This window comes from Chiloscyllium punctatum, chromosome 35, assembly GCF_047496795.1.
Source record: "Chiloscyllium punctatum isolate Juve2018m chromosome 35, sChiPun1.3, whole genome shotgun sequence".
In the NCBI taxonomy this organism is placed as follows: Eukaryota; Metazoa; Chordata; class Chondrichthyes; order Orectolobiformes; family Hemiscylliidae; genus Chiloscyllium; species Chiloscyllium punctatum.
The window spans coordinates 22,759,741-22,772,954 of record NC_092773.1 but is presented as its reverse complement, the minus strand read 5'-3'; the positions used below and the strand labels follow the sequence as shown (position 1 = coordinate 22,772,954).

Genomic DNA, 13,214 nt, shown 5'->3' with positions numbered 1-13,214 from the left:
GCTGAAGCAAGTCAGCAGGTATGGTAGCACCTTTTTTTAATGAGAATGTAACAGTTAACATCTCTGATCCAGTGACCCTTGAACTGATGGTAGTTAGGAAATGGTGCTGTACTAATGTAGCTACTGCAAGTCAGCTTTTTCAGTAAATGGTATTCACTTAGAATATACTGCCACCTTGGAGTACTCTTAGTGTTTATGCAACTTTCTGGAGTGGGTGGTTTACCAGGCAGGACAGATTGGAATTTTATTCAGTTTTAATAGGATGTGGGTATGAAGACCACTGCTTGAACAGTTAAAACCCATGAGTTGTGGGGTTGCCTCATTGAAATTGTTAGAAGTATTGATGCAGTAATCTATGACTGGTGGGTTATTTCAGGGATGAAATGCAAAATGTTTGCAGAGGCTTGCAAATTCTTGGCAATATCTCTTTTCCCCAACTGAAGGGTGCTTGATCTTTAGTGTATTATTGGGTACAGGGGAGGAGAATTGCCACGGGGGGTTGGGGGTGAGATTTAAAGTTTTGGCTCAGGTGTGGGCAGGAATCGGAGGAATTTTTTTGTATGCTGGTGACTAAGGTGAGTTCAGTCAGTGCCTCAAAAGAAATCTGAGCACCGTTTGAGATGTGAAGGGCTATGCTTCCATAGCAGGCACTAGTCTAGACTGGCAATAGATTGTGGGTTGAGTAGTCTCAGTTGTAATGATGCTCTCCAGCTGTCTGCAGTTGTATTGGTAAGAATGCCAATCTTTATGGAGATGAAACCCTTTGCACTGACAACACCTTAAATGGAAGGGCACTCTTCTCAGCTAGAAGAGATAAGACTGGGCATATATAAGATCATGCATCAGTATCAATTCTCCAACCTCATGGTCAGGTCAGCCCTAGATCAATGCAGACTGCAGGAGGGGTACTAGGCACAGCTTTAAAACAATGTCAGTGAAAGAAAGAACTGCAGATGCTGACGGTTAGAGTTGAGGGTCAGGCAGCATCGGAGGAGCAGCAGAATTGACATAATAGTGATTAGATTACTTACTGATTAGATTACTTAGTGTGGAAACAGGCCCTTCGGCCCAACAAGTCCACACCGCCCCGCCGAAGCGCAACCCACCCATACCCCAACATCTACCCCTTACCTAACACTATGGGCAATTTAGCATAGCCAATTCACCTGACCTGCACATCTTTGGACTGTGGGAGGAAACCGGAGCACCCGGAGGAAACCCACGCAGACACGGGGAGAACGTGCAGACTCCACACAGTCAGTCGCCTGAGGTGGGAATTGAACCCGGATCTCTGGCGCTGTGAGGCAGCAGTGCTAACCACTGTGCCACCGTGCCGCCCATTCAGTGAAAACCATTCATCAGGAGTGAGGCTATAGGCTGAGGGGGTGGTGAGATAAATGGCAAGGGGGGGGGGGCACCTGGGGAGAAGGTAGGTGAGATAGGTACATGAAGGGGGGGGTGTGGTAGAGCAGCTAGGTGGGAAGGAAATGGGGTGGGTGGGACAGATCATGAGGATACTGCTGAGCTGGAGGCTTGGGACTGGGATATGGTGCAATTCATATTGATAGCATGGGGTTGGAGGGTCCTGGGGCCATTCTTTCTCCAGCTGCTCAGAGCAGCAATGGAGGAGGCCTAATGCCTGTATGCCCTTGGCAGAGGGGGAGTTGAAACCAACAGTGGGGTTGGGTGGTGTGGTTGCCTCACTCTGCAAGTAGAGCCTTGAGTGGAGGTATAGGCTCTGATTTTGTGATGGTAAAAACAATGACTGTAGATGCTGAAAACTAAATACTGGATTAGTGGTGCTGGAAGAGCACAGCAGTTCAGGCAGCATCCAACGAGCAGCGAAATCGAGTCACCAAGGGAATGGTCTTTATGGAAAGTGGGGAGGTGGGATCTGTTTGGAAATGGAGGATGATGTGATGTGTACATGTCACCCACGAACCTACCACACAAGTCCTCTGCACTGAATGAAGATGGACAAATAACTTGGAGGAAACTTTGCCTATTCTTAATAATGGGGAAACCTAACATATCCAACCAAAAAGGAGTAAGACAGATACCTGACAATGTAGAAAACCACTTAACTATTTCCCATCCACTGAGGCAGGACAAATCCAACTAAACCATTTACTGCCTTGTCAGTCTACTCTTGATCAACACTAAAGTGATGGAAGGTGTCTTCAACGGTGCTACTGAGCAGCACCTGCACAGTTTGGGCCCCACCAGAGCCATTCCATTCCTAACCTCATTACAGCCTTGGTTCAAAGGTGAGGGGAGACTGACTGCTCCTTGTATGACCTTTTTAAACTGACTTCGAGCTTTCTCAATTCTGACAGCACAAAAGGTCAACAACTGGAAATGTTCTGCTTTTAAAATTTCAGATTCCCGACACCCGTGATATTTAGTTAAAGGAGGCCATGTGGTATATGCTCTGTCAAGTCTCCCATCTGCTGATTGTTTGCCTCATTGGAATACATCGCAATGAAACACTTACTATCACAAAGAAATTAAAGTTCCATTTATTGCTTATAAAAAATAGTTCAGTGTTTCTTCTGGACATGGATGTATTGACTTCAGGAAGCTTGGGATTTGAACCAGCGATGTGGATGCGAGATTATCATAGTTCAGCGTGGTCTTCCACCTTAGGCCAGGCCTTCCTCTGAGCTTCAGGGTCTGTGCTTTCGTAAAGTTTCATGTTTGCGAACTCGAGCTCCTCCATTAGTTGCTCCATGGGGGGTCGTCCGAACAGGAGGTTCCGTATCGCGTAGCCAGTCATGAGAATACTTTGGGTGAGGGGGGAATGGAACAGAAATGTGATGGGAACAAAGTCACAACACTGTAATGGTGTACCAAGATACTGGAGTGGTTAACATTAATGCTCTTACATATTCACGCAGACCCTCTCTCACCCACACACACTCTCTCACAGGCTTACAGTCCATCACACACACACACACATGCATGCATTTACTGTCATCATGCACACGCACATACACGTGTGCATTCACGGTCATACGCACACACACGTGCATTCACTGTCATCATGCACACGCACACACATAAGGCTATGGGGTGAATTTGTCTTTGCAGAATTATATTTGCAGATACATTCTATTTTGCTCAAAAAAAAGCACAATCTGAAGGCATTCAAACCATGGAATATTCTGTAAATTCCACTTTGGAAGTGGAACCAGTCTGACTCAAGATTGGGATACAGACAGACTCTAAAATGAGATGTCACTTTTTTAAAAAAAAAACCTTAAGTCATCTCGAGAATGTGACTGGAAAGTAGTTCTGGGATTTACATATCAATGAACTGAAACCTGCTACCCATTCTAAAAGATGAAAGATTTAACAACAATCGAAGTTTGTTCAATATCTCAGTTCAGTTGTATGACATTGTAATCTTTTGCTATAAATTCTGTGTCTTATAATTCTGCTCCACAACCACCTGATGGGGGAGCAGTGCTCTGACAGCTAATGCTTCCAAATCAACCTGTTGGACGATAACCTGGTGTGATTTTTAAGATTAAAAAAAGCATGTTGTTGAAGCTTTTCATCAGGACAGCATTGCAAGAATAGCAGAGTTTTAAACCATTCATTATGTATGCAAAAAGGGACAAGACAGAATAGGAAGGCAGGAAAGTTGACTCCGACCGGTAGAACGTTCTGGAGAATTGCATCTGCATGGCTTCTGATTGTTTCAAAACACAACGACCTGTTACTTCTATAACGATATGGGTAAAACCCTGCTGGTTAATTTAAACCAGCAACACAGAAAAAGATTTATCCCATGTTGTAATCTGAAAATTCAAGAGGCCCAGAACTATCCCAAAGGTCACTATTTAAAGTAAAAATTAACAACTTTATTTCTTAAAGCATAGCAGAGAATAATTAACAACTATTTACAACTCCTTTCTCTAACCTATCCTTTACCTTCCCCTTCTACAATACTAGTCTGATAAACCCCCACCCCCAATTGAGATTTACCAAAAATTCCAATTTTAAAACTAGCTAGCTGTCGAATCTTCTCTTTATATCTTCCTCTGTCACCTTTTGTTCTTGGCGATTTCTGTTTCACAGGTTACTGATTGGCAAAGGTACCTTTAAGAGAGCTATTCTCTGTGCAATCTGCAGATGTTGCTGGCCTGGCAGTTCTCCTCTCAACTGTTTAATTTTCCCCTGGTCTTATTCAACCCCACCCCCACACCCATCAAAGCATCAGATTGGCTTTTAAGATTCTCAAGTCAAACTTGATTGGAGTTTGGGTTTTCTTTCTGGGGTATAATTTAAACTGATTGGCCTAATTCAATTTTTTTGTCTCCAGGCAACCAGCTACGGAACCAAAAGCTTACATTGTATCTTGTTTGGAACACTTGGTGCTGTCAGGTAGCTCTGCTAACCTGCTTAAAAAGGTACAGCACACCCACATCTTCATAACACTTCGACCTGTGGAGGGCAGGAGGAGAAATAGCATAGGGCCAGCACAGTTGAGAGCAGAAGCAGTCCTAGCGCACTCGGGTTGTTTGGCAAGTGTTGTACAATCTAACGTTAGAAGGCAGGGGCTGTTTGACAGCGACAGTGGGAAATTTCAAGTGCAACAGTACTCCGAGCGGTCACTCACCTCCTTCGGAAAGTTTGGTGTTTCTTCTGGGCGAACCTGACAAATCTCTCGGCCAGCGTCGCGTTCTTCTTCCGCTCGTATGCCTCCTGCCGGCGCTGTCGCCGCACGAAAGCGGCCAACGCGGGATCCGTGATGTTGACGTCCTCCGAGCTCCCGTTCAGCACCGTCTGCAGCTCAGGCGAAATCGCCTCTGTCTCTGAAGGGGGCGACAGGGAGAGGTGACCACGACGAATATAACCCACCTCGAGCTTCATTCACACAACGAAAAAAAAGGAACTCGGGGAATCTTAGTGGGTCTTATCCACTTAATGGAAAGGTCCTGGGGGAGTGTTGCTGAACAAAGAGACCTTGGAGAGCAGGTTCATAGCTCCTTGAAAGTGGAGTCGCAGGTAGATAGGATAGTGAAGAAGGCGTTTGGTATGCTTTCCTTTATTGGTCAGAGTATTGAGTACAGGAGTTGCGAGGTCATGTTGCGGCTGTACAGGACATTGGTCAGGCCACTGTTGGAATATTGCGTGCAATTCTGGTCTCCTTCCTATAGGAAAGATGTTGTGAAACTTGAAAAGGTTCAGAAAAGATTTACAAGGATGTTGCCAGGGTTGGAGGGTTTGAGCTACAGGGAGAGGCTGAACAGGCTGGGGCTGTTTTCCCTGGAGTGTCGGAGGCTGAGGGGGTGACCTTATAGAGGTTTATAAAATTATGAGGGGGCATGAATAGGGTAAATAGACAAGGTCTTTTCCCCTGGGGTGGGGGAGTCCAGAACTAGGGGGCATAGGTTTAGGGTGAGAGGGGAAAGATATAAAAGCGACCTAAGGGGCAACTTTTTCACGCAGAGGGTGGTACGTGTATGGAATGAGCTGCCAGAGGAAGTGGTGGAGGCTGGTACAATTGCAACATTTAAGAGGCATTTGGATGGGTGTATGAATAGGAAGGGTTTGGAGGGATATGGGCCGGGTGCTGACAGGTGGGACTAGATTGGGTTGGGATATCTGGGTCAGCATGGACAGGTTGGACCGAAGGGTCTGTTTCCGTGCTGCACATCTCTATGACAAAATTACAAAGTAGAGGGACTGAGTTTTGGAGTTATGAGGTCTTGCTGCAGCTGTACAAAACTCTGGTGCGGCCGCACTTGGAATATTACGTACAGTTCTGGTCACCGCATTATAGGAAGGATGTGGAAGCTTTGGAAAGGGTTCAGAGGAGATTTACCGGGATGTTGCCTGGTATGGGAGGGAAGGTCTTATGAGGAAAGGCTGAGGGACTTGAGGCTGTTTTCATTAGAGAGAAGAAGGTTGAGAGGTGACTTAATAGAGACATACGAGGGTTCAATAGGGTGGACAGAGAGAGCCTTTTCCCTCGGATGGCGATGGTGAGCACGAGGGGACATAGCTTTAAACTGAGGGGGTGATAGATACAGGACAGATGTCAGAGGTAATGTCTTTACTCAGAGAGTAGTAGGGGGCGTGGAACACACTGCCTACAACAGTGGTAGACTCGCCAACTTTAAGGGCATTGAACTGGTCATTGGATAGGCACATGGAGGAGAATGGAATGGTATAGGTTAGATGGGCTTCAGATTGGTGCAACATCGAGGGGCCAATGGGCCTGTACTGCGCTGTGAGAGTCGGTGAATTTCCTCATCTACGTTCTGAATGCCAAACGTGGACTCTGCACGGACCTGTTCCATTCTTGATCTTCTCCTGCAGCTCCACAAAACGGGTGAAAGTCTCCTCAAAACGCACCATGGTGGTGTTCACGTAGATGTACATGTAACAGGAGGGCTCCTCCGATATCGTATACACGTAGTGGTAGTCACCAGCTGGTAACTGTAACACAAAGCAAGAGAGAGTGTCGAGGTGCCAACTGGAGGCGAGGTGGCCGTTCACCCGTCCCGGGCAGTGCCAGCTCACCGCCGTCAGTCCCCACGCGCCCCACCAAACCCCCTGCGGGTCTACGCCCCGTTCGATTTCCTGTCATTCGTCATTCCCCTCCCTGGCACGCCGCTCTTGCCCCTAACCTCAAATCTAACACCCTGCCCATTATACCGTCAGCTAGACCACAAGACATTGGAGTCAAAGTAGCCTGTTCAACCCTTCCTTTCTGTTCTGCCACTCAAAAACGTCAGGGGTCAATCCGACCGACCACGACTCCCACTTTTCCTGCCTTTCCCCCCTTCCTGATTAAAAATCTGCCTTAGATTTGCGATTTTTTTTTTAAGATTAGATTACTTAATGTGTGGAAACAGGCCCTTCGGCCCAACAAGTCCACACCGACCCTCCAAAGAGCAACCCACCCAGACCCATTCCTCCACATTTACCCCTTCACCTAACACTACGGGCAATTTAGCCCGGCCAATTCACCCTAAGCTGCACATTTTTGGACTGTGGGAGGAAACCGGAGCAAACCCGAGCAGACACGGGGAGAATGTGCAAACTCTACACAGACAGTCGCCTGAGGTGGGAATTGAACCCAGGTCTCTGGCGCCGTGAGGCAGCAGTGCTAACCACTGTGCCACCGTGCTGCCTTTGATGTACTTCCAACACAGACTTGAGGAGAAGTCATGAACTGAGTGATCTCCAAAGACCAATCGAGTTCCCCCGATTTTTCATTTATTTTCCGTATTTTCAACAGACAAAAATAAAAGTCAGTCTCAAAACCGTATCTGAACATCACATTTAATTCTGTCTCAAACTGGGTAGCACGGTGGCTCAGTGGTTAGCACTGCTGCCTCACAGCGCCAGAGTCCCAGGGTTGATTCCTTGGGCAACTGTCTGTGTGGAGTTTGCACATTCTCCCCAGAGTCTGCATGGGTTTCCTCCGGGTGCTCCGGTTTCCTCCCACAGTCCGAAGATGTGCAGGTTAGGGTGAATTGGCCATGTTAAATTACCCATAGTGCTCAGGGATGTACAGGTTAGGGTGGATTGGCCGTGCTAAATTACCCATAGTGTTCAGGGATGTGTAGGTTAGGATGGATTGGCTATGCTAAATTACCCATAGTGTTCAGGGATGTGCAGGTTAGGATGGATTGGCCATGCTAAATTACCCATAGTGCTCAGGGATGTGCAGGTTAGGGTGGATTGGCCGTGCTAAATTACCCATAGTGTTCAGGGGTGTGCAGGTTAGGGTGGATTGGCCATGCTAAATTACCCATAGTGCTCAGGGATGTGCAGGTTAGGATGGATTGGCCGTGCTAAATTACCCATAGTGCTCAGGGATGTGCAGGTTAGGATGGATTGGCCATGCTAAATTACCCATAGTGCTCAGGGATGTGCAGGTTAGGGTGGATTGGCCATGCTAAATTACCCATAGTGTTCAGGGATGTGCAGGTTAGGATGGATTGGCCGTGCTAAATTACCCATAGTGTTCAGGGATGTGCAGGTTAGGGTGGATTGGCCGTGCTAAATTACCCATAGTGTTCAGGGATGTGCAGGTTAGGGTGGATTGGCCATGATTAATTACCCATAGTGCTCAGGGATGTGCAGGTTAGGGTGGATTGGCCATGTTAGATTACCCATAGTGCTCAGGGATGTGCAGGTTAGGGTGGATTGGCCGTGCTAAATTACCCGTAGTGTTAGGTGCATTAGTCAGAGGGAAATGGGGCTGGGTGGGTTACTCTTCGGAGGGTCAGTGTGGACAAGCTGGGCCGAAGGGCCTGTTTCCACACTGTGGGGAATCTAATCAAACCTGGCGTTACCTTATACCCCTCTGTCAAATCTCCCCTCCATCTACTCTGCTGGGAGGAGGACTACCCCTTAAATTTGGGAACCAGCTTTGTGAAGGAAGAGAGATTTTTGAAAAGCAATAATTGGGCACCCATTGCTTTATGGAAGCTTTTGTGATCCAAAACGTAACTAGGGCAGGGTTGTTGTACAGACAACAACTTTGTCCTTTCAGTAACCAAAACATTTCTATGCACGGTCACGTACACAATCAGCCCCTTTCCGCTTCCTGCCGTTTCATAACAAAATAAAGATTCGGAATGGACCAGTACCAACTACAGCTTGACACCGATAAACTGACAGGAGAGATGGCAGACACCGAGTTAACCTGATACATGTTCACGCCCCAGCTGGTCCAGTTGTTTGAGCCACATTATAGGAAAGATACAAACACATTGGAGAGAGAGAGTGCAGAAGCAATTTACAAGTACTATACTCCCAAGGTAAGGTCCTGGGGAGTGTGGCTGAACAAAGAGACCTTGGAGTGCAGGGTCATAGCTCCTTGAAAGTGGAGTCGCAGGTCGATAGGATAGTGAAGAAGGCGTTTGGTATGCTTTCCTTTATTGGTCAGAGCGTCGAGTGTAGGGATTGCAGGTTCGGGAAACTTGAGTGATGAGGATAGGCTGATGTCGGAGAGGAGATGGAGGCCTGAGAGAGGTTTTCTGAAATCAGGAACGGGGGGGCTGGACAGAGCAGAGAGGGAGACGCCGTTCCTGTTCGCAAAAGAGACAGGAACGAGAGGGGGATAGTTTTAAAAAGAAGCACGAGTGATATGAGAAATGTGTTTCTCACTCAGCCAGTGGTTGGGGTGTGGAATGCGCGACCTGAAAATTGGCGGGGTGGGGGAAGGCGCTAGTTAAATTGAGGCATTGGAATGGGGCACCAGAGGAGTACTGGGATAGGAACGGTGTGCAGGGAAACGGCAGGAGGTTGGATGTGAGGGGATAGAACGGTCCAGATAGGCTGAACAGCCTCAGTCCAACCTGTCCATGCCGACCCAGATATCCCAACCCAATCTCGTCCCACCTGCCAGCACTCGGCCCATATCCCTCCAAACCCTTCCTATTCATATACCCATCCAGATGCCTTTTAAATGGGGTAATTATACCAGCCTCCACCACATCCTCTGGCAGCTCATTCCATACACGCACCACCCTCTGTGTGAAAAAGTTGCCCCTTAGGTCTCTTTTATATCTTTTCCCTCTCACCTTAAACCTATGCCCCTCTAGTTCTGGACTCCCCAATCCCAGGGAAAAGACCTTGTCTATTTACCCTATCCATGTCCCCTCATGATTTTATAAACCTCTATAAGGTCACCCCTCAGCCTCTGACGCTCCAGGGAAAACAGCCCAGCCTATTCAGCCTCTCCCTGTAGCTCAAACCCTCCAACCCTGGCAACATCCTTGTAAATCTTTTCTGAACCCTTTCAAGTTTCACAACATCCTTCCAATAGGAAGGAGACCAGAATTGAATGCAATATTCTAACAGTGGCCTAACCAATGTCCTGTACAGCCGCAACATAACCTCCCAAGTCCTGTACTCAATACTCTGACCAATAAAGGAAAGCATACCAAACGCCTTCTTCACTATCCTATCTACCTGTGACTCCACTTTCAAGGAGCTATGAACCTGCACTCCAAGGTCTCTTTGTTCAGCAACACTCCCTAGGACCTTACCATTAAGTGTATAAGTCCTGCTAAGATTTGCTTTCCCAAAATGCAGCACCTCGCATTTATCTGAATTAAACTCCATCTGCCACTTCTCAGCCCATTGGCCAAATCTGATCCAGATCCTGTTGTAATCTGAGGTAACCCTCATCGCTGTCCACTACACCTCCGATTTTGGGGTCATCTGCAAACTTACTAACTATCAGTAAGGCGTTCGACAAGGTTCCCCATGGGAGACTGGTTAGCAAGGTTAGATCTCATGGAATACAGGGAGAACTAGCCAATTGGATACAGAACTGGCTCAAAGGTAGAAGACAGAGGGTGGTGGTGGAGGGTTGTTTTTCAGACTGGAGGCCTGTGACCAGTGGAGTGCCACAAGGATCGGTGCTGGGCCCTCTACTTTTTGTCATTTCCATAAATGATTTGGATGCGAGCATAAGAGATACAGTTAGTAAGTTTGCAGATGACCCCAAAATTGGAGGTGTAGTGGACAGCGAAGAGGGTTACCTCAGATTACAACAGGATCTGGACCAGATGGGCCAATGGGCTGAGAAGTGGCAGATGGAGTTTAATTCAGATAAATGCGAGGTGCTGCATTTTGGGAAAGCAAATCTTAGCAGGACTTATACACTTAATGGTAAGGTCCTAGGGAGTGTTGCTGAACAAAGAGACCTTGGAGTGCAGGTTCATAGCTCCTTGAAAGTGGAGTCGCAGGTAGATAGGATAGTGAAGAAGGCGTTTGGTATGCTTTCCTTTATTGGTCAGAGTATTGAGTACAGGAGTTGGGAGGTCATGTTGCGGCTGTACGGGACATTGGTTAGGCCACTGTTGGAATATTGCATGCAATTCTGGTCTCCTTCCTATCGGAAAGATGTTGTGAAACTTGAAAGGGTTCAGAAAAGATTGACAAGGATGTTGCCAGGGTTGGAGGGTTTGAGCTGCAGGGAGAGGCTGAACAGGCTGGGGCTGTTTTCCCTGGAGTGTCGGAGGCTGAGGGGTGACCTTATAGAGGTTTACAAAATTATGAGGGGACATGGATAGGATAAATAGACAAAGTCTTTTCCCCTGGGGTTGGGGAGTCCAGAACTAGAGGGGCATAGGTTTAGGGGGAGAGGGGAAAGGTATAAAAGAGACCAAAGGGGAAACTTTTTCACACAGAGGGTGGTACGTGTATGGAATGAGCTGCCAGAGGATGTGGTGGAGGCTGGTACAATGACAACATTTAAGAGGCATTTGGATGGGTATATGAATAGGAAGGGTTTGGAGGGATATAGGCCGGGTGCTGGCAGGTGGGACTAGATTGGGTTGGGATATCTGGGTCAGCATGGACGGGTTGGACCGAAGGGTCTGTTTCCGTGCTGCACATCTCTATGACTCTATAGTCACATCCAAATCGTTTTATATGAAATGACGAAAAGTTGAAGGACTGCGTTAATAAATGCGAAACGCCGGGAGTACGCGGGCCAGCGATACTGCTCGGAGATGAGCGGAAAGCAGCGGCGGGATTGGCGCTGTCCCACTGTTTCTCGGTGTTACCGTTGCCTCTGACCTGCATCTTCTCCCCCTGCCTCAGGGTGTAGTTCTGCTTGTCAGACACCAGCTCCACGACCAGCTCTCCCTTCAGCACCTGGATGCTGGTGTTGCCGAGGTCCTCACTGACAAAGTTCTCCAGGTGAAGCCCTGTCAGTCAGCAGAGAGACAGATTCGGCACAGAGTGAGCGGCCGTCCACCAGGAGACACCCGAAGCATACAGACTCGAGAGGATGGTCCTGGGCGCTCGCTTCTCCCGCGTTTCCCCTCAGGGACGAGACGACAGAGAGAGAGAGAGAGACAGACAGGGGAGGGGGAGAGACAGACAGGAGATGGAGAGACGGGAGAGGGAGAGAGAGAGAGAGACGGGAGAGGGAGAGACGGGAGAGAGAGAGAGAGAGACAGACAGACAGGAGAGGGGGAGGGAGAGACAGGAGAGGGAGAGACGGGAGAGGGAGAGACGGGAGAGAGAGAGAGAGAGAGAGACAGACAGACAGACAGACAGAGAGAGAGAGACAGACAGGAGAGGGGGAGGGAGAGACAGGAGAGGGAGAGACGGGAGAGAGAGAGAGACACAGACAGAGAGAGACAGACAGACAGACGAGAGAGAGACAGACAGAGAAAGAGACAGACAGAGAGGGGGAGAGACAGACAGAGAGGGGGAGAGACAGACAGAGAGAGGGAGAGACAGACAGAGAGGGAGAGACAGCTCTCATAGCCTGCGAGGTAGGAAATGGAGGCTGCAGGTGATCTACCTGGAGAGCTCAGGCGGAGCACAACACACTCACGGAGAAATTTAACCACGGGGGGAGGGTAGCAGCGTCAAGCATTGACTCAAGAGACAGGCCGTGAATTAGACCCTTCTGTGGAGATGTGCTCTGGCTCTCTTACCTGATGGGTCAGAGAATTCACTGCAGAAGGACCGGGTCTGGGGTGAGTCAGGCCGAATTAGGGGTTTGTGTATCTGTGAGTGTGTGTGTGTGTGTGTGTGTGAGGGAGAGAGAGAGTGTGTGCGAGTGAGGGAGAGAGAGTGTGTGTGCGAGTGAGGGAGAGAGAGTGTGTGTGCGAGTGAGGGAGAGAGAGTGTGTGTGCGAGTGAGGGAGAGAGAGTGTGTGTGCGAGTGAGGGAGAGAGAGAGTGTGCGCGAGTGAGGGAGAGAGAGAGTGTGCGTGAGGGTGAGGGAGAGAGAGAGTGTGTGAGGGTGAGGGAGAGAGAGAGTGTGTGAGAGGGAGAGAGAGTGTGTGTGAGAGGGAGAGGGAGAGAGAGTGTGCGTGAGGGTGAGGGAGAGAGAGAGTGTGTGAGAGGGAGAGAGAGTGTGTGTGAGAGGGAGAGAGAGAGAGAGTGTGTGTATGTGAGGGAGAGAGGGAGAGTGTGTGTGTGTGTGAGGGAGAGAGAGGGAGAGTGTGTGTGTGTGAGGGAGAGAGAGGGAGAGTGTGTGTGTGTGTGAGGGAAAGAGGGAGAGTGTGTGTGTGTGTGAGGGAGAGAGAGGGAGAGTGTGTGTGTGTGAGGGAGAGAGAGGGAGAGTGTGTGTGTGTGTGTGAGGGAGAGAGGGAGAGTGTGTGTGTGTGTGTGAGGGAGAGAGAGTGTGTGTGTGTGTGAGGGAGAGAGAGGGAGAGTGTGTGTGTGTGAGGGAGAGAGAGGGAGAGTGTGTGTGTGTGTGTGAGGGAGAGAGGGA

The 13,214-nt window shown here is 48.6% G+C and overlaps 1 protein-coding gene across 1 annotated transcript in view; it reads right to left on the bottom strand.

Moving 5' to 3' along the window:
• Positions 1 to 2,501: 2,501 nt before the first annotated feature.
• ggcx (gamma-glutamyl carboxylase) overlaps positions 2,502 to 13,214 on the bottom strand; it is a 45,317-nt gene continuing 34,604 nt past the window's right edge. Inside the window, 4 exon segments of the mRNA XM_072554308.1 lie at positions 2,502 to 2,783; positions 4,625 to 4,820; positions 6,303 to 6,450; positions 11,560 to 11,690. Coding sequence (XP_072410409.1) covers positions 2,618 to 2,783; positions 4,625 to 4,820; positions 6,303 to 6,450; positions 11,560 to 11,690 — 641 coding nt within the window. The 3' untranslated portion in view covers positions 2,502 to 2,617.